This window comes from Podarcis filfolensis (assembly GCF_964270895.1).
Source record: "Podarcis filfolensis genome assembly, chromosome: 7".
NCBI classification, from domain to species: domain Eukaryota; kingdom Metazoa; phylum Chordata; class Lepidosauria; order Squamata; family Lacertidae; genus Podarcis; species Podarcis filfolensis.
The window spans coordinates 51,732,005-51,753,136 of record NC_139603.1 but is presented as its reverse complement, the minus strand read 5'-3'; the positions used below and the strand labels follow the sequence as shown (position 1 = coordinate 51,753,136).

Here is a 21,132-nt window from a genome sequence, read left to right as displayed (position 1 = left end):
GGATACAGGAGGACTGGTCCCTAAGGCATCCTGGTCATTAAGAACAGGAGGTCCATCAGTAAAGTGATCAGTGAGGGCTTAATTTTACTCCTCTTAATGAGGAGCAAATTGCAATAGATTAAACATCAATGATCCTTTAATTAATTTAATTTAAATTCATTCTGCACATTTCTGTGTTTTACTTTGGATGGTGGACTAATAAGGTACATGCAGCACCTCGGTACTCAGGAGGAGCAAGATACAAATATGAAATGTCATATGAAATATGACATTGATAACAAAATGAGGCGCCATAAAAATCAATGTCCCTACCTAAATCCAAACAGGAAGAGGCAACTCAAAACCATAAAGCAGTGAACTAGCTTTTGAGTTATACATAACTCCTAGGGATAATGGTTAACATGAGATGGGTGCTGCTTATAGAAGGCATGATATAAGCCCCACCAGCAGTATGTTACACTCTTAAGGTGCTGATTCAAAATGTTTTTTGCAGACTAATTAAGCTATAATTGCCCAGCACAAAAGATCAAGGTACAAAGATCCAAAAGCGCAATTAACATAAAATATAAAAGCCAACAGCTGCTTTATCACTGACAGGAACTTGCATCCCACCTCAAGTTATAGGTGTCACTATACCCTCATTGACTTTCTCTGCATCACTTCCAGGCTTCTAGTTCTTAAGCTATCCCCCTCTCTGACTTGCATTATAAGAAGAATTAAATAGTCATGTGGGTATCTTTGTTCTCCAAATGCCTTGGAGTATCTTGGCTGAGCATCAGTCAATTTCACACACACACACACACACACACACACACCCATTCAAGTGGGGAAATGATAACTCCTTGACTGCAAGGTGGCCAAACCAAGAAGAGAGGGGCAAGATGCCTGGAGCCCACCATATTTTGGCTTATTCCTTGTCTCTGTTCACAGACCACTCCTCCTTCCTGATTCAACTTCCACTTTCGACTTCGTTACTTACTCCTCCCTTGCGCTGCCCCAGGTACTCACTGTAAATTGCTAAGATTTCTCTGCTTCTGTCTTGTCTAATATTAGGCTAAAAGCCTGCTTGACAGGGGCTGTGTCACTTCTTTCTGATGTACCCTGCCTTGTACACTGCTGGAGCTATTCAGATGTTAAATGGTAAAAGTAGCAGTAAAACTGTCACATGTCATCGGCAGTTGGGGACAAACCAGAGAAGGCACCTGCTCGGGATTGTGCAGATACTACATGGCAATAGATAACATATTATGGACTATATTTATAGCATTCCTTATCCTTTAATCTAATTTTGCGTTTCCATGAAAATTGCTTGTGCTCTACTGTGCTGTTGGGAGTGATAATCTTGTAATTAACTGTCACAGGGGAAAGAGAATTTTTTGACTCAGCCTTGTCAAATGAATTCCAGCTATTTCCCTTGAAAATCCATTTACTTGTAAGGCTTAAAGTGGTTCTTTCAATTCATTTGCAAAATAACATCACTGAGTTGGGGGTGTTTGTTTTTTGATTTTCAAAATAGGCTAGCTTCATCTTTAGATATACCCGGTATATGGCAAAAATCAAAATCAGAGGATTTTGGTACCAGTTACAGCACTGCAAAATAGATCCACTCTCTCATTAGGACTGTGACCAAAGTTCCTCATTTTAATGGCAATTTTAGTGTGCAAAGAGAAATTCAGTCTTTATATTCTTAGTCCTCCTGTGAGATAAGTCACTTAGTCTCATTTTATGGATTGAGGAATTACAGTTGAGTAATAGTAATCACTCAAGGCTACAAAGGGAATTCAAGCATTGAGGATTAGATTCTGAGAGTCATGTCCCACAGAATCACACCCAGAGCACCACATTGACAGAAACACATAACTGTGGACTAATGTGAAAGTTGATAATAATAAAATAGTTCATTACTGGATCGGTATTCATCAACAAGCATTTCTCTCTCACAGATTTACATGCAAGTGCCATTAATTTGAATGCAATGTACTTCCAAATAATTGATCCTCATACAGTTATTTCTGGGGCAGGGAACACACAGATAGGAATTGAAATCTTTCATTCCTACAAATGTCTCCTTTATTTCAGTGGAGACAGTGTGTACAGATGTGACACATCCACTGAAATGAATGGGGCAGTCCTCATGCAAAGGGGGTGTGTATCATTGGGCCTTTGGATTGCTGCCGATGCATTGAGGATTGCAGCCCAACAAAGGCATTCTGAATGGTAGCTTGTTTTCTCTTCTTGTATTTTATTTTGGTTATTTGGTTATTTTAAAATGTATTTATATAGCGTCCAAATTATTATTTTTTACTCTTTGTTACACAGCTATAGAATCATAAAAAACCCCAAAACATTGCAAATATAGTGGGAGAGAGGGAAGTGGAAAGAGAGAGTCATCTGCTGGTTTAAGTCCTATTGTATGAATTCATGGATGCATCACAGCACTGCATCAAATTTCATTTGGGTCACTGGCAGATTTATGATTAAGCTATTTATCAATCTTAGCAGTGAAAGGTTTGTGAGCATATTCCCGATAGAGATTCAAATTATTTCTCGTATCATTTCTGGAAGAGGCTGTCATCCTGTCAGATTTTACAGTACTGTCCTTAAGCAGCTGTAATTGTACATCATGAGAATTTACCCGGAATGAATGTGCTGTGATTGCATCATGGGCTCTTGGAATTAGGTGGTTCACTTTGTCTAATTAATGGCAAAGCTGCCATTGCCAAGTCTAATCACTGGAGCACTTGGAAAATATATTACTTTCATTTTAAGGATGCTGAAGGAATAAGGCCATTCTGGGTCTCAGAAGCATCTCTATATTAGTGCAGCCTATTAGAAAGCTATTCATTATTGATGAAACCTGGCTGGCGACTGTCTCAAGCTGCTTTTGGTTTCAAAAAGGGCAATCCACAAACTTCAGCTGGTGCAACAGCAGTTAAAAGCATGGAAAGGAAACACAAGGACAACACCTTACGTGGTCTGTGGATAACTCCCCTTTCATCAAACCATGAACGATGACAAGATGTTACAATATCCTACTGTATCTATAGTTTCTCAAGCACATAACAGTTACCAACCATGAAAGCAGTCTGTTATTCAACAGGAAACTTTGGCTGTTTCCCCATAAAGCTTCTTCATGCCTGCAGTTTCATCCCTATTATTCTCCTGATTTCAAACTCCCATCACTTCAGAAAGGCTGAATTATGGTCCTTTCATTCCTGTTCTAATTAAAGTGTCTTGACTGACAAGGGGAGAAAATATTTTTAAAAAAGAACTACACCAATACATTTTTCATTGCTTAGGAAATAACATCGGATTGTTTCCTGCGCACAACCGTTGCATCACGTGCGGCTTTTATTACCTGCCGGACTCCTTTGGGAGGAAGGATGAGATATAAATTGAATAAATAAATAATCAAGATGCTCCTCGGGAATGCACCAAAAGTTGGCAAAGATGTGTGATTTCAGCAAAATCAAAAGATTATTTTCACACCTGAGTGTATGTTTCATACACTGTTTCCCATACACACGTTACAGAGAAATGTGTGACATTACCCCTAAACCAGCATAACTGGCCCTTCAGATGTTGTTGGCCTTCCATGAGCCCCAGCCAGTACGGCCAATGGTCAGAGTCTGCTGATCACAATCTTAAAGCCTGTTATGGAACTCTCGGTGCTCTGTGCCTTGCCTGAGAAGTAGGAAGCTGGGGAGGGTCCCAGTGGGAGCTGGGGGGGTTGTGGGGCAGTGTCCCCCTCCTTGAGCAATCAGGGAGAGCCAGAAATGAGGCATGCCCCCGACTCGCCCTCCCTAAACCCTGACACTAAAAACTGACCACAGCAAAGTCTGAGGGAATAGACATTCCTGATCTTGAACCAGCAACCTACTGATCTGTTATGTACTGAGTTGAATAGGATTCAGAATGCAGCAGTCTGATTGGTCCTAGAACAATAGGATTCAGAATGCAGCAGTCTGATTGGTCCACAGGAGCCACCCAATCCAGCTCCAGGTGGAAGGGAATCTGCAACCTGATTGGCCTACAGGAGAATCCCAGAATTAGCCAATCATATGGGGCCCATTGTGTAAATACTGTATATAAAGCAGACATTCTGGGGGAACTTTCATTCCTCCTCACCACTATGAGCTGAATAAAGAGCATGAAATCCACTCTCGATTCCAAGTATATTTCATGATCCAAGGCTGGGCCCTATTATGGGGGTGAGACTGTGTGTATTCAAGCTTCATAGCCCTCTTCAAGGGTTGATAGGAATGAGCATTAAAAAGCTTCAATTCTGCAAATTGCTAAGCAATGGCACCTGCATAAGACCAGGCATGGTATAATATTAGGAATCTGGCATTCTGCTTCGCTTTGTAAAAATATTGCTACCTCAAGCTTCTGCCTCCTTGCAGATTCTCTACATTGTGCCTCCAGCCAAGAGAGAGAAGCAATTCGGACACCTCTGCACTGGGCTGCCTCTGCATGGATTCCCATTTCTGCAGATATTACGTAAGTACTCCCAGTTTAGATAACTCACTGTCAGCAGGGCTATTGTAAAGAAAAAAGGGGGGGAAACCTTCATGGCGTATGCTGAAAAGGGGAGGGGGAACCGCACTACATTAAATGGAATTCAGCAAGCTGAGAATGAACCAGAAAAATAACAACCCTTGCTAATGCTGCTCTTTGATGTGCCTCATACTTGCATATATTGGCTGCATTTTTAAAGCCCTGGTTTCAGCTGATTAAAAAATGAATCATCAAGCTTCGAATCACTGATGATTTATCAGCATGAAGGTGCATTCCATTTCTTCCTCCTCCTGCTGTGAGCTCCCGAACTGCAATCAGGAAAAAGTGTCCAAGCAGCACTTTGGTAGCTCTTTAATTTCCTAATCTCAGTGTGTATATTTATCTATGTGGCTATATATATATATATATATATATATATATATATGGCGAGAGAGAGTTTAAAATGGTGGATAATGGAAATAAATAATTGAGGCTTTGTGTACTAAAGTAAGAAACTAAATCTCACAAGTATTACTTTTGCTTGCATAAATTATACACTTTTAACAGGGATGGCATGAATACCCATGCCTTTCTATCACCAAAGTGAAAGCTGCGTTTTCACTGTTGCATAAAAGTGTCCCAAGCAAGCTACAGGTTTATGAATCAATTTCATAGACACACATACATTTGACACAGCTGTTGTAATTAAGCTAATTGCAAAGCAATGTTTCAGAAGGGCATTAGTTCTATGCTTTTTTTTTTTAATGAACTGCAGCAGGCTGAAACAAATGCATACTAAAACCTGACCTATGGTTTTAAACTGAGATCAATGTGCTATTCCTCTTTAAATTTGCAACAAGATAGAATAAATAGGCAACCATGTGGCAGAATAAAAATTTTCCAGGTTGAAAGGCACAAACCATATCAATTGCCCTTCTTCACTTTTGACACATATCCCTCCAAGGCATCTTGCTTTACCTCACGTTTCAGGAGTTTTATGGATTTAATGTATATGCTTAACACTCCCCTCCTTCCTCCTCCCCCCTCCCCCACTGTGATAAAGCTAAGTGCCTGCATAGGGTTCCAATAAACTCATCCTTTTGTTTTGTGGTAAGTAACACTTGTGATATGAGACTTGAGGGAAATACCACCACATATATACAAGCCTGACTTCCACTACAGCAATTTTCAATGGCCCTCTCCATTCTCTGAGACAATCCTTCACTATTAACTATTAAATAACCATTTTGTTTACTTTCTCAATGAAGCACAATTTATGGGAAAGCTCCAGTCCTGTCTTTTTCACTCCCTGAATACTTTATGGGGCACTACACTTTCCAGATTTTGGCCCAAAGCTGCTCACTTTGTGCTCCTGTGCCTTTCAGCAAAAGTGCTATTTTCTGAGCCAACTTTACCAAACAGGCAGCAGCCTATCTTCTGGCAAAACAGAATCACAGTGGAAAGACCTTCCCTGAGCTTTTTACCCCTCAGTCATAAATGTTCCAGAAGGGCTTATTCCATGAATATGGAGAAGTAGCCTGCAGGCATTTGTAGGCACACATGTCCTGAGCAGGCATGGCTATATCATCGTATACAAGAGAAATACAGGTACCATATTAATCATATGATCCAGGAAGAGTAGAAGCATCCATGACAAATGGCCATCTAACATCTGCTTTAAAATCTCCAGTGAAGGAAAGTCCATCACCTTCTGAGTATGTTCTTGGTTCCTAAGCCCCTATAAGTATACAGCGATCCATTACTAGTCATTACTAGCAGTTATGCTGTGTGCTGAGACAAAGGGAGATGCCTTTCTTCCACTGTTGATATCACTTTGTTGTAAACATTATTTTTAGTGCAGTCATGCCTGTCACAACTGCTACGGTAGCTGGGTCAGATTAAATCTCCCTGAAGAACTTGGTACACTGAGAAGAGCAATGCAAGTCATCTTGATGCCAGCTCCAACTGACAGGTTTGTGGATGGCAGTAGAGTCAACCCATCCATACTGCAAGGTTCAGGTTATGTTCAGGTAGCAGGAATTAGGTGGAGGAATGGAGGCAAGAATTGAGTTTGGGATGATGTGTTGTCCACCATACTGGGCGGGGGGAGGGAGGATTTGGTGGTCTGCTTCGGACATCAAAATGTCTTGAGACAGCTCCAAATATTAGCTATTTATATTATGTTTGTAAAAATGACAGGGAGAAAGTGCCTTTCTCAGCCTGCTAGGAACTTTGTAGACCTGTGATTCCCAAATTTTATTTCTCTAACAGACCTCTTGAAAATTGCTGAGAGTCTTGGTGAACCACTTAATGATGTTTCTGCCTGCTTTAGGAATTGTTGCTAAAATTTAAGGGTGCAAAATCCACATGCTAAAGTCTTCACCTCAAGACAGCTAATGTTAACTTTTCTGCTTACTTGACTATACCCAAGAATGTACACAGTAATGTAGCTTTCCTGTGAATTCCAAGAAGGGAAATGAAATGTTTATAATAAATAAATTCAAAATGCAGTCTGCATTTCCTACATAGACACATGCATTCCTCTCACTTCAGATGTCAAGTTCTCTCTCTCTTTCTCTCTCGTTTCTGGAAAGATGTTGCTGTTTGTGATTCAGTGAAACACTTCCAATTTTACTGTGGCAGATCATTCTAGCAACAGCAAGCATAGAGCAGCCTTTGTGCTCCTCAGGTTAAGCAGAAAACACACTTTACGATGCCACAAAGGAAATAAACCTTAATTAGGCCTCACTGAAAAAAGGAAAGGAGATGAAGAATAATCACAGATGTCAACTGAAGATACACATAACTGAATCTTGCTTCCTGAGAACATTTCCATTACTAAAATTGGACCCATTATACATCTTTGACAATGTTTAGAAAAAAGATCAAATGACAGATAATTTTGTAAGGGATTCTTCTCTCATCCTCTTTTCTCTCAAAAGTTCATTGCACTAATGAAATAAAAGTGGGATTTCCCAAAAGTGGGAAAATGTCCCCCCCCCCCAATTAGAAATAAATTTCAGTAGCACAAGTTAATGTGCCACAGTACTAACAAAACACTGGAATATTTCACAATTGACTCAAAGACCATCTTTCAGGCTGGAGACTGGAACACATCTCATACAAATATTGTTAAGGCAAAAGAGAAAGTGGAAGAGAACCACATAGTTAAATCTATATTATTGTTAAAGTGGCTCCTATTTTATTTTATTTTCCTGACTGACCGAGAGACAGGGATGGGGTGGGAAAGCAAATTAAGCAGCAGTACCTAAAGCAACAATAATTTAGTTGTGTGTGCTTTTATCCAATTCCTCCAGTTATTTGATTTGTATCAGTAAGAACGATTTAAAGTATTTGTTCTGAAGTTCTGGGGCCTTCAAGTGAAATGATTTGAAATAAATAAATCCAATTCTCACTCTTGTCCTCTTGAGGGTGACACAAATGCCCTCCAGCACATGAGGAAGCTATTCTAAATTCTGTCACGTGGACACTCTAGACTGATCATGACTAATGCACATGCCATGGCTATCTGCCATTTGCATACCCCACAAACCAACCAGTTGGCATGTTGAGTTTGGCATGTAGTAGATATTTTTTAGAGACTGACTGCCAAGAGTGAGAAGCTTCCTCACAAGCCGCCTGCACTTCATCTTTATATGTCCAAGACTCCTGTGATCAATCTGAGGCTCCAGTGAAACAATGGATAAGTTTACATATTCAAGCAGAATAGCTGGCATTTATTTTTTATTTTGGGGGGGAAACACTCCCACCCTACTTGCTTGTTAGCGCAATTCCACTTTTTTATTATTAGTGCAATGTTCAAAAGTGAATTTTTGAGGAAAGAGAAGAACAAACCATTATATACATACATACATACATACATATGTAATTTTACCTGCATGCTGCATTTCCACAGTTTAATTCATGCTCAAGGCTGCTTACAAAATGAAAGAAATACATGGCTACAACATAACAAAAGTAGCCATAAATAATAGATAACACATAAAAAAAATGCACAACCAAACTGAACAATTTCTACATAAATAACAAGATCTAAAATAAAGATACAAAAAGTCAATCACAAAAACCACCCTACCTACAAACATCTCCAGTCCATTACAAAATTATCTATAATGTCATCCTTTTCTAAACATAGGGACATATAATGTGTCCAATTTTAGTGATGGAAATACTCTTAGGAAGGAGAATTCAGTTCTGCATATCTTCAGTTGGTCCCTCAGTTTCAGAAGCTTTATGCTGGATGACAATTCACTAATTTTGCAGACATATTCGAATGAAAAGGTGCAACTGGGAAGACTCTCAGTCAAATTAACGGCTAAGTTTCAGTGCCTGTGATCTGTATATGCTATCAATGAATACATTGAATAAGCCCTATAGCTAACAGTTCAGTATGCTCTTGATTATCATTCTTGAAATAAATTCTAGAACAAACAAAAAAAAGGCTAAACATAGAAAGGCAATGCTTTGGTCTCCCAACAGAAACATTGCTGGCATACCAAGCTTTCTAATGGGATGCTGTGTCCTTTCTTCTCAATTGCTAGAATTGCACCCCATGGACCACAAGCAAACTTTTTGTGACTGGATCCTTCCTGCTGCAAATGGCAGCAATGCTAACCAATGAGGATTTTTTGCTAGAGACACAGCAAAGGTAGCTGAAATCCTTCACTCTTTATTTGCCTCCCTGGCAAAACAACACAACATTTTAGATTGATCTGCCTTGAAGTTAGCTATGGGTCTCTCATGTTCTAATGCGGGCAGGCAGTGAGGTTCCAAGCTGTCAGGTTTTCAAGTAGAGGAATCATGCTAGCCCTATAGGACCAGAGGTGAGTAGCACAGTCCAGCACTGGCAATGACTCAGTTCTGTAAGAAGCAGTAAAGACTGGCAGGTATTGCAGCTCAAGATTGGAAAGAAGTCAAGTTCTAAAAGCAGCAGCTGATAGCCAGAGGGGCCAGGTGTCATATCATGTTCCAAAGCTGGCAGAAGTTTAGCCAGGCAGATGCCTCTTCAAGTTGCTGAGACTGACGCTTTATAGGGCCTGGTAGAAAAGGATTGGTCCCTGGGATCAGCTGATGGAGTGCTCAGTCAAAAGCAGAACCTTTACTGCAGCCAAGGTAGCATCCTCCCAAAAACAAACACACAAAAACCCACCACCAGAAACAAAGTGGCAAAGTTTGGTGCAGAAATTCAGCCACTGTGCCCCACTGTAAAACAGTAAACCAGTTTACAAATGCCTATTTTTCCATTAAAAACATGTTAACACTTTGTGGCATTATGCCCTGTGGGAAACTACAGAGTTCAGGTTAATGGGTCAATGATAAACTCATCATGGTATCATGAAAGAGACTACACATACGGTTAGGTGCATACAGTACGTCACTTAAAATAAAACCCAAACATGTCACTTGCTGGGCTCACCTTTTATGCTATATCCAGATAACAGCTTCCCCGGGAGTTATTGTGCTAAAGAGAAGCGCAAAGGTGCCTTATGGAAGACATAGCTACTAGTATCTCTTCAAATACTAGGAGGGTGCAGGGATATGATGTGGTGTTGGCTGGCTTAGCACCACTTTTGCTGTACCACCCATGCAGATTTCTTTGGCCATTTGGACATATAGCAAACAGAACTGAGATTTTAGGCACAGTCCCCATGTGGAATGTGTCCCAAAATGAGTCACAATCAGCAAAACCATGGGTGACATCATTCACAAAAACCATCATTTGAAAACATTCTAGCTGTAAGACTATGGCTATTCTTTGTGAGCCTACAGGTTTCAGAATATCTTTCTGATAACTTGCTTTATGAACAATTATATTTACAAGGGTGTTGAAGTCTTCCTATGACTCTGTTGCAACTATTAAGAATTATATTTCAGGCATAGATATTGAAAGATACATAAGAAGCTGCCTTATACTGAATCAGGCTTCTGGTCCATCTAACTTAATGTTGTCTGCACTGATTTTCAGTGGCTGTCCAGAATTTCAGTCAGGGTATATTTCCCAGCCATACCTGGAAATGACAGGGATTGTTCCTGGGACCTTCTGAATGCAAAGTAATAACAGAGATCATTCCAGTGGTTCCCAGGAAAAACTTTGGAAAAGATATTAAGAAGGTTAATTGGTTTCATTCTAATTCTGGGTTTTGGGCATCGTCTACACTGAGTCTTTGGAACGTAAATGCATTTGGCATTTGGGAGGGGCAAATGCTCTTCACTTTTATATGCCAGCTCGATTATGTTTAGTCTCATCTGATTACATTCTAAAATGAGAGATGCTGGAACACATGAAAACTTAGGTGGATAAGACATGTCATTTACAAAACAAGAGCAGGCAATTTTCTGAAATACCAGTCCTTTAAATATTTTCCAAACAATGTTAGTCCTGGTGGAGATGATAAAATGCTGTGCTGCGCACTCTTTTTTACCCTAAGAAATTTTGAAGTGAGGTTGCTGTAGGCATTTGACTTCCCAAATGAATAGTATTGAGTAAGCAATGTCTCCATTATTATTTTATTATAGGAGGGGGAAAAACACAACCTAGGGAAATCCATTGAAACAACAGCTCAAGCATTTGTAAGTGTTTCAGCTGTTTATCTCATCTAAAATATATAAAATTTATGTCCCTGGGTTTTGGAAAAAGAACAATGAAATAAATGCATTTAATAGTTTAAACTGAAGATACGTTTGCATTTCTTTTTGTGAATACAGTGGTACCTCAGGTTACAGACGCTTCAGGTTACAGACTCCGCTAACCCAGAAATAGTGCTTCAGGTTAAGAACTTTGCTTCAGGATGAGAACAGAAATCGTGCTCTGGCGGCGCGGTGGCAGCAGGAGGCCCCATTAGCTAAAGTGGTGCTTCAGGTTAAGAACAGTTTCAGGTTAAGTACGGACCTCCGGAACAAATTAAGTACTTAACCTGAGGTACCACTGTATTCCTTCTTCAGACACTTCATGCTTGTAGTGTAAGTATTACACAAAATAACGTTAGAAGGAGGACGTAGTCACTCAGGCTGCTTCCACAATGATAAGTTCCATGAGGAACAATCAGAGTAATAGCCATTGGTGCTCAGAAAAACATCAGTTCATGAAGCTACTTGGACTGAGTAGAGATTACTTTAAGTAGCCAATAGGTATGGGGGAGAAATTCAATTCAGCTTGCATTTAAAAGCAAACCTACATAATTCACACTTTATGGAACAATACATCAGCCAAAACACAGCATCATTTGAAATTCACACTTCTCTGAATTTTTCAGTGCAGTCAAGTAATGAGTAAAAAAATACATGTACTTGAGTAAATTGTCATAGAAATTAATATTCTAGTAAAAAAAAACCCATACAAAACCATGTAATAGGTGAAATGGCTTTGCAAATATATGTATATTAGAATAAATGTGCACTAAAATGCTGCTCAATTATCATGATGACTTAAAAAAAAATTGCAAACTGATATGCATATGTGGGGAACAGAAGAAGCTTGTCACGCTGGCCTCGTGACCCAGAAGTGTCTGCGGACAGCGCTGGCTCCCAGCCTATAGAGTGAGATGAGCGCACAACCCTAGAGTCTGGCAAGACTGGCCCGTACAGGCAGGGGTACCTTTACCTTTACCTTTAAAGCTTGATTGGGACATGGGTGGCGCTGTGGGTTAAACCACAGAGCCTAGGACTTGCCGATCAGAAGCTCGGCGGTTCGAATCCCCGCGACGGGTTGAGCTCCCATTTCTCCGTCCCTTCTCCTGCCCACCTAGCAGTTCGAAAGCATGGCAAAGTGCAAGTAGATAAATAGGTACCGTTCCGGCGGGAAGGTAAATGGCATTTCCGTATGCTGCTCTGGTTCGCCAGAAGTGGCTTAGTCATGCTGGCCACATGACCCTGAAGCTGTACGCCTCAGCCAATAAAGCGAGATGAGCGCCGCAACCCCAGAGTCAGTCACGACTGGACCTAATGGTCAGGGGTCCCTTTACCTTTACCTAAAGCTTGATTTCTTCAATTCATTGAACCTTTTAAAAATGTATTCCGAAAGTGGTTGCCCCAACCCTAGCAAAGCTTGGCCTCTGCTGCTCAGTGCATAAGCCCAGAGCTATATAACATCAACCTATGCAGTGTCACTGTGGACTTTCAACACAACTGCTCAGAAGGGATGGAGGCTTGCATGGCAGAGGGAGGAGTGAGCAGGACCAGCCTTGTTAGCACTAGGAAAATCATGCTTTAGCTGTAGCTGTGCAAATACTGCAGCTCAAGCATATCCATAGACTTGAGCTGTTCTGGTGATTGCCTGTGCCTAGTGATTTACATACACAGAAAGCTGCACTTTACAAATCCATGTTGCAGAACATTTTTCACTTCACATGTTCCCCAAAGAAGATATCTTGACCTTGTCAACAATATCACAAATAGGCCTGAAATGAAAATGTTATTTGTGGCCCTTATCAGCCCGCAAGCTCGAGGAAGGATAAACCTAAATGATTGCCACCTCGTGAGAAAGGGTTGTTGTTGTTTTTTTTAAATGGTAGGATATAGATCTGTAAAATAAATGAATTGCTACTGACTTTTTTAATGGGTTTTTCTATCCTTTATCCAGGATGATGTACATAGGGATGTTTCTTCTTATTTACAATCACCTTGTGAGATTGATTAGGCCAACGTATAGTGATTTCCCTCAAATTACTCATCAAGTTTCATGGCTCTCTTGTCCATTGAGCCTTGATTACTGTATGCAGACTCCATTAAGGTGTTGGTAACATAAAGATCAAACCTATCCATTCTTAAGGAAATCAGCCCTGAGTGCTCACTGGAAGGACAGATCCTGAAGCTGAGGCTCCAATACTTTGGCCACCTCATGAGAAGAGAAGACTCCCTGGAAAAGACCCTGATGTTAGGAAAGATTGAGTGCACAAGGAGAAGGGGACGACAGAGGACGAGATGGCTGGACAGTGTTCTCGAAGCTACGAACATGAGTTTGACCAAACTGCGGGAGGCAGTGGAAGACAGAAGTGCCTGGTGTGCTCTGGTCCATGGGGTCACGAAGAGTCGGACATGACTAAACAACAACAACATCATAAAGGTATTAATATGGTTAATATAATATAGTTCCTTTGCAAAGCTACTTGACACATGTCTGCTGTTTAGTGAGAAGAGGATGCTGGCTGGACTGATCCAACAGACTCTTTTTACTTAGTCAACCTCTATACACGGTTAAATTCCTTGGTCAAAAGGCAGTATTGATATGAAATTGTCCAGCAGCAGTACGTCACAGCCTTTTCTTCCTATACACATAAAAATGTAAGGTTGTTGTCACGTTGCAGTGTGTAGCCACACCAGCTCCAGCATAATGACAGAGTGGCAGGCAGCACAGGTGAGCTGTTTTAACTGAGGATTAGGAGCACTTCACAAACCACCCTGTGAAGTGTTTTCCCCCTCCCTCGTTAAATGCAGCTACAATTAGCTTACGGGCTTGGGGTAGGCTAGGAGGTGATGGTCAGTGAGATGTAAAAAATGGGTGTTTATTCAAGTATAAAGGAAGGACAGACTGGTCAGGTGTGAAAGAAGGGGGGAGCTGGCAGATACGTAGGTGAAGCTAGCAAGCAAAGTGAGCTGGGGCAACAGTGTCCAGTTATTTATACAGTATTTCTTTCATCAGTCCCCTGCTGGTATTTCTTTGGGCACTTGCAATGAATTCAGAAGTGGTTTGTTTATTACTTTATAATAAATTAGATTTTGGCCACAGAACTGCCTTGTTTTAACATACTTTCCCATAACCTTTTATTCTTTTACATTTGTGGTGCCCTACTTTCTGTCAACTGCATTATTGATCAGAACATCAACTGTCCCTTTATGTGACAAGCTTTTTTATGGTCTGGATAAAGATCATATTAAATCTTTATGACACCTATAATGTTCCAGTGGATAAGTGAGTAGAACAGAATGTTTTGATTGTGGTTGTACTTTGTATCATGTAAGGAGCACAACCATAGCTCAGTGTAGAGCAGCCAAAGTTCAGTCCCCAGCATCTTCACGGTGCACTGGCAGAAAATCCTGTCTGAAAACCTGGAGAGCCACTGCTGGTCAGTACAGAAAATACTGAGGTTGATAGACCAACCATCTGACTTGGTGTAAGGTAGAGCTTCCTATGATCCAATACTCTCAGTGATTGTTAACTGCTAAAGAACAAAAACAAAACCCTGATCTGACTCATTTAATAATCAATTGTTGGAAATGCCAATGAGCTTAAAAATGGCAAACCCATAATTAAGATTGTAAGGTAAGGACAAACAATAGGATCCAAAGCATGTAGAGAAGCCCTGACCGATGACTTTTTTCTTTTTTAAGAAAATCATCTTTGGGATGGAGCATTTTAGCAGAGTTGGGGCAAGGGAGATTGCTTAACCTACTAATCATTTTTTGTTGTTGTTCTGATTTCCCCTAAGTTGGTCCAACATTCCAGGTGCATATTTACTATGAATGGCTTCTAGTTTTCATGATCACAAGTCATACATATTTATCAAGCTTTATTAATATAAAACTTAGTAAAAAAAACCAGTTAATTCTGTACATTAAGACATGGCTCTGACAAATACTATACAAAATCTCTGACAATACCATACAAAATCTTTTTACATGTACAAAGATGAATAAACTCTAATAAAGTGGGTCCAGATTAGAACAGGCATTTTTTCCTTTACATTCTGCCTTACTCCTTTTTGCCATTTACTTACCCAACACTCATCAATTTTCTCTCAGTAGATTTAGCTTTTTAAAAGCATCACATGTCTAGGCATTGTAAGTAGCGTAAGAGCAAAACAAGCATGGTGAGCACACGCACATGGTGTCACAGAAATTTCTGTAGATAAGTATTTCAGCATTTTTAAAGTTTGAGAAAAATAAAAGATGCCAAATGAAAATGTTGCAGCATGAAGACATTGATATTTAAATTTGCATCATATAGCAATCCCATCTCTTCATCTGATGAGACTGTATACATACTCTTTAGAGTTGGTGAAAGTGGAAATCTGACCTATCAGAAAGAATCAATGAACAATCAAAGTGTCAATGAAAAATCAAGTACTTTGGTTCAGCTCCTTACATTATTTACTTACATTAAGGCATATATCATCTAGATGTGGTGTAAATTGGACTCTACATAGCTGATGTGGGAATAGGAGATTCTAGTAACACTGGTGTTGAACTGAGTTCCAATTAAATAAGCAGGACTTACTCCCATGCAATATGTTTAGGTTTGGCAAATACAATTCATTTATTTGATAAAATATTCCATAAATGAAGAAGCTTTAACTAGATTTCTTCTAAAACTTAACATCTACATTTGGCATTTTCGAACAAATTTCGAACAAAGTGTGAAGTGAGCTAACAATCTAAATTTAAATCTTGGGACAGACTGAGATTAAGTTAGCTGAATTTAGGTCCTAATGAAGTCGAAGGGGCAAATTTGTCATAACTACTTAAGTCCCACTGAAACCAGTAGGAACTAATTGCAACTGTCTGGATCAAGTCCCTTAAGGCTAAGAAGACAGAGTGTGCTTGAAGACAAAATAACCTTGAATCATTTTGCCCCAGACAGTCTGCAAGAGCTTTTCAATTTTGCAAAGGAAAGGTTGGATAATTAGCAGACACTCCAGCCTAACAAGTCTTTGCATTTGCATTCTTCCAATGATATACAAGAGTCATTACGAAATGTAGAACACCTGTTCAGTATCAAAAACTCTGCAGCAGACATGGAAACTTCAGTGGCTGCCTTAAGAATAAACTATGGATAAATCCTTGGAAATCTGCATTTTTCCTGCAACGGAAGTTTCAAGCAGTTTGTTTTCTTCACACAACTGAATGCAGCCACCTGGAAGACCTCAAGTCTTTCAAGAAGTGAGTCTGTGGGTGCAACATCATTGTAGGAGTCCAAGTCAGCTGTTAGCACTGTCAAAAAAATAAGTTAAGAATAGACCTTTTATCAAAGATTGCTGTAAAGAGTTATTGACAAGTTTGACTAGAAACCAGAACTGCAGATAAACCTAAGATTCAAGTCTAAGATTCAAATCTTACATGATCTTGGAAATGCCAAGTTTTTAACTTTGCTTTGCTGCTTGACAATACAGATTATAAATGGGAATTCTCCTTTAAATCCCCTCGCCTGAAAACAGTAAAGAAAAAGAAACTACGTTTGCACACCAGCTGTGAGAAGATAATTTCTCTGGACAACTAAAGAAGTGCTTTTGTTTCTATACATAATAAGTTAAGCTCTACAGAAAACATTTTTTTAAATCTGTTTCCCATAAAACCGGAGAATGCAAATGAAAGATTCCAGTCTTATTGCTTTTTAAAATAGATTTGTAATATTGTTTTGACTTGTAAAAAAAAATGTTCTTGTAAATGGATATTAGCTGACTGCAGATTTGTATATATATTAAAGTCCATATAAAATTAAAGTCCTGGAAAATTAAGTTACAGAGGAAGCACATTTCCTCTGGAACAGACTTGAGGCCCTTTCAATGTTTTGGAATACAACTCCCATGATCCCAGACCATTGGTACCAAGTTGGGAGAAGCTGATCTGCAGCAATGGAGTGTACATAGCTATTTGATGTAACACATTAGATATGTTTTAAATAAAGTAACAGGGATGAAATAAATGTCATTTTAGGGCGTCTATTACAAGCATACTTGCAACAGAATCCTATGAATGTGTACTCAGAAGTAAGGCCTATTAAGTTTGGGACTGCGCTCTAAGGATGCTGTTACCAAAAGAAACCTTGTGGGTGGTTGAAAAGCCTAACAAGGAGCTACAGATATTTGACTGTACTTTAATGTCAAGCACCTGAAACCTGTATGGCAACCTTCACATAGTTGTCATTGTTCTATGATCTGGTTCACTAACAAACGATCACTGAACATATTGGCAGCCAGTGGGCAATTTAATAACCTCCCACTCCACTAAAATAAATTGGCCTATACTTGCCATTTTTAATAAACCAGACCCACGCATTTCAAGAGGAGCTATTCTAAGTTTAAACAAAAATCAGCATCATAGCAATCTTTGCAAATCTCCTTTCAACATAAAAGTGGTCATATTAACATGAGATTCCCCTAAAGCCAAAATAATATTAATTCTAATGAATCATGTCCCCCCAGAAGTGAAGCAGATCTTACCTGCTGGCTGACAATGTTTTCCTGCCTACATTCTGAGGCATTGGCTCACAGTGGAAGAAGCTTTTTATCCACCAGCATCTTTCAAACACGTCAGGTAACCCTATAAAAGCATACACATATGGAGCTGGTGAATAATAAAAACCAAAGGGACAAAAAAGGCTATTAATTTTAATGAAGCAACAATACCAGAAAAGGCAAAGCATACTGTAGTCTTATCTGAAAACATATTAGAATTAAATGCACAGTTGGGTCTGGCGGGTCAAATGATTCCCATTAAGTATGCTAAACTTTTCTGGATGTTAGCTAATAATTTAAGTAAGCGTCAAAATACCATGATGTGCTTTTTCCTGGTCCAAGGAGTTTGTGGGTTCAGAGCAGCAAGATGAACTGCTTGAAGAAACACTAGAGTCAGAATTCAGTCGTGCTGTGTGTGAAAAAGAGAGCCTACATTACATTTGGGGAAATCAAATCAGTATCATACAGACCAGTGTTTAAGGTTCAAGCCACCTTCGATTACTTTTAAAGAAACAACTCTTAAAATGGTTAGTAAACACATATCCGTGCCTATTGTTTCAAACAGTGGCTAATTTTTTACACTTCTGTAAGCAAACGTTAATTACAAGGAATCAGGTTGCATCATATGACAGCAAGTTAGTATGATTCAAATGCATATACATTCAAATAAGACTGAGATTAAAAAGATTATTTCAATATTAAATGTTTCTTGGGGAAACGAAAGGATTCCCTCAGGAAGAGTCATATAAACAGAGCTAGTTTTAAGGGCAGGTGGTCCAGGAAACTGCTGGGGGAAATCAAGTTTGGTGGGCAATATGTTCCAGTTAGGGGCACCTGCCACAGGTTAGATAACAGGAATAAATCATGCATGCAGAAATTGGCTACAAATACAATTAAAGATATTCCAGAGCTGAGCAAAAGGAGGGGTGAAGCAAATATACCTCTTGCTTGTGGTGCTTTTAAATCTAAGGCCAGCCCTAAACATGAATAATGAAACCCATACTAGTATGCACACTAAACATGTGGCTGTCCGTGCAGAAACAAACATTTTGAGATCATGTTAGCCCTCCTTTCAAGGCAGAAAACTTACTTCTGTAGTACTGGTTCTTTGCCAGAAGGCACCCAGCAGAAGGCACAGCTGCCATTACAATGGTTCTGTCCAGTAACAAAAAGGCAAAAATTATGGAAGGACACCTGCAGGTCAAAAGAAAATAGGGAAGTTGTAGGTTAATTTGCTAAACCACAGCATAGAGATCAGATCTCTACAGTACTGGGAACTGTATCACGTGCTTGCACTATAAGATTATAGACCTTATACTCTATGGGTCTGAGTTTCCTAGGGAAATGGGGAAGATTCTTATAGATGAAGAATGTGTGGATCTTTCCCACATGTGCCCAAAGTCCTGAGGTTTATGCTCACTACATGAAAATAAATCCCTCAGATTATGTTGCACCTTATCACTGAGCTCAGGAACTTGCAAATGAATGCTTTTGCAACTGTTGGGAGCATTTTAAAGTCAAGAGATGGCCATACAGAAAGCCAAATCAGATGATTTGTTCATCCTGCCTAATATTGCCTGGCTTCGATTTAGAGCTGGCAGCTTTCAGGCAAAAGTTGTTCACATCATGTCCTACCTTAAACCGAAAATGCCCCAGCTTGGGTCTTCTGTGCATCTGCAGATCCATCATCAAATTGCTCACCTTATGTAAAGGAGTTACTGCTCAGGTTGGCAACAACCCACTGACTATAAATGTGCGCGTGCTATTTAGGATCAGGTGCTTAGAGATTCCAACAGCCCAACTAAGATTTATATACCAGCACTGCAAAAGCTTTGCCACCTGTTAGATTCTTCAACTCAAAGCCATAATGCAGAGAGGCATGCCTTGCATTGCCTGCTGATAGAAACTCAAATCCAGTCAAGGAAATGCAATCTCTACGAACCCGCTTGGGGCATTATTACTTCAAATCATGAGTTGCGAAAAGCAAACTCCAGAAGGCACTTTATTCCTGCAGAAAGTTTGGGCATTCACTCACGGAATCCCAAGCGAGGAAGGGGAAACTAGGCATGCACATGATCAGTCTAGATTACCTGTTGCTTTCTTTCTTCGCAGAGATCAGCAGCCACGTCGCGCTTCTTTTTTGCCCTTCAGAGAAACACAGACCTCGCCACAGTCCGAGAAAGCAAGCTCGCTTTCACTGCCCTCCTCCTCTCACGCCTCCCTTTATATAGAGAAGCCCTCGGCGACGGAGCTGAAATTTGACCCGACAGGCGGCGGGGGTGGGGGGAGCGGGGGCCGTCGCGCGCAACCGAACTCACTTGGCGCGGTGCCGGCTTGTCCTCCTTCAACCCGGGTCGGGCCAGGCCTGCTCAAGTCCCCGGATCCCCTAGCAGCAGCAGCAGCAATAACAACAACAACAATGAGGCGCTCGCCCTGGGCACGTGCTGCGCCTCTGGCTGGCCGGGGAGGAGCGCGTGCTTCGCAGTCGCCCTTTGCATCGGAGGCTGAGGCGAGAGCGCCTTCGCCGCTCCTCTCGCTGCTTCAGGGCCGCGGAGGGTTTTGCCGGGTGGCAAACGAAGCTTGGACACAATAGTCGCTTTCCTCCAGAGGATTAAGCAGCAGCGAGCTTAGCCATCGAATAGGAAGGACACACTTAAAAACAAAACAAAAAAAAAACAAGACTGCGTTTCTAGAGCGCTGCTTGCCAGCGCTGCCCTTTGCAAACAGTCCAGGTGTAAATCTCTCTGCTCGGAGGTTGCCGGGCGTGTATTTATGCTGCATTTCATAGACTCATAGAAATGTAGAGTTAGAAGGAAACTAGAAAGGTCATCTCCAATGCAGGAATCACAGCTGAACCATCCCTGACAGACGGCCTTCCATTTTCTGTTTAAAAACATCCACCACCTTCCAAAGTAGTCACTGTGGAGCAGCCAATGTTACTGTTTTATTCTTTTTTTGTAAACAGCTTTGAGGTTTTCTGCAATCAAGCAGTATATACATTTTATGAAGTAAACAAAAGAAATCTAAGGGCGGGGGGGGGGACAGATTGGTAAACTCATAACAATAACACAAAAATGTTCCAGCCATCTTCAAGCAGAACAAAAATTAACACCAGGAAGGTTGACGGACATGACTGAGTCTTTAATGCTTCCCAAAGCCTGAAGTGCAGCCACCTGCCATAGCTCAACTGGGAGGGAGTTTCAAAGGTGTGGAAACACCACCAGAAAAGGGTCCTCTCTTTCATGGTCCCCTATTTCAAACAGCAAAATTATGAAATGTCCTACTGCAAATGTAGTGATGCCACCCAAGTGAATAGTGTTAAAGGGGCATTAGAAAAGTTCGTGGCTAATAAAGCTACCAATGGCTACTAGTCCTGATGGCTACATTCTACTTCCAGCATCCAAGGCAGCATGCCTCTAGCAGCAGTCAGGGAGTGCTATTGCAC

The 21,132-nt window shown here is 40.5% G+C and overlaps 1 protein-coding gene across 2 annotated transcripts; it reads right to left on the bottom strand.

The window, feature by feature from the left end:
* Positions 1 to 15,009: 15,009 nt before the first annotated feature.
* On the bottom strand, positions 15,010 to 20,349 carry PPDPFL (pancreatic progenitor cell differentiation and proliferation factor like). Of its 2 annotated transcripts, none has more exons than XM_083624285.1 (5): positions 19,778 to 20,349; positions 18,778 to 18,881; positions 18,004 to 18,096; positions 17,673 to 17,772; positions 15,010 to 16,443 (listed from the first exon to the last, which is right to left on the bottom strand). In XM_083624285.1, the coding sequence occupies exons 2-5, from the start codon at positions 18,830 to 18,832 to the stop codon at positions 16,431 to 16,433; spliced, it is 261 nt and encodes an 86-aa protein (XP_083480411.1). In that variant the 5' UTR covers positions 18,833 to 18,881; positions 19,778 to 20,349; the 3' UTR covers positions 15,010 to 16,430. The 2 variants fall into 2 exon arrangements, with proteins under 2 accessions (XP_083480411.1, XP_083480412.1); XM_083624286.1 differs by having other exon boundaries at positions 18,778 to 18,842; positions 19,778 to 19,910.
* Positions 20,350 to 21,132: the final 783 nt, after the last annotated feature.

Coding starts and splice junctions, on each gene's coding strand:
- PPDPFL (XM_083624285.1), bottom strand. CDS start 18,832: ATGGCAGCTGTGCCTTCTGCTGGGTGCCTTCTGGCAAAGAACCAGTAC. Junction 18,097..18,777: donor AAAGAACCAGTACTACAGAA/GTAAGTTTTCTG, acceptor TTTCACACACAG/CACGACTGAATTCTGACTCT. Junction 17,773..18,003: donor CCAGGAAAAAGCACATCATG/GTATTTTGACGC, acceptor ATGCTTTTATAG/GGTTACCTGACGTGTTTGAA.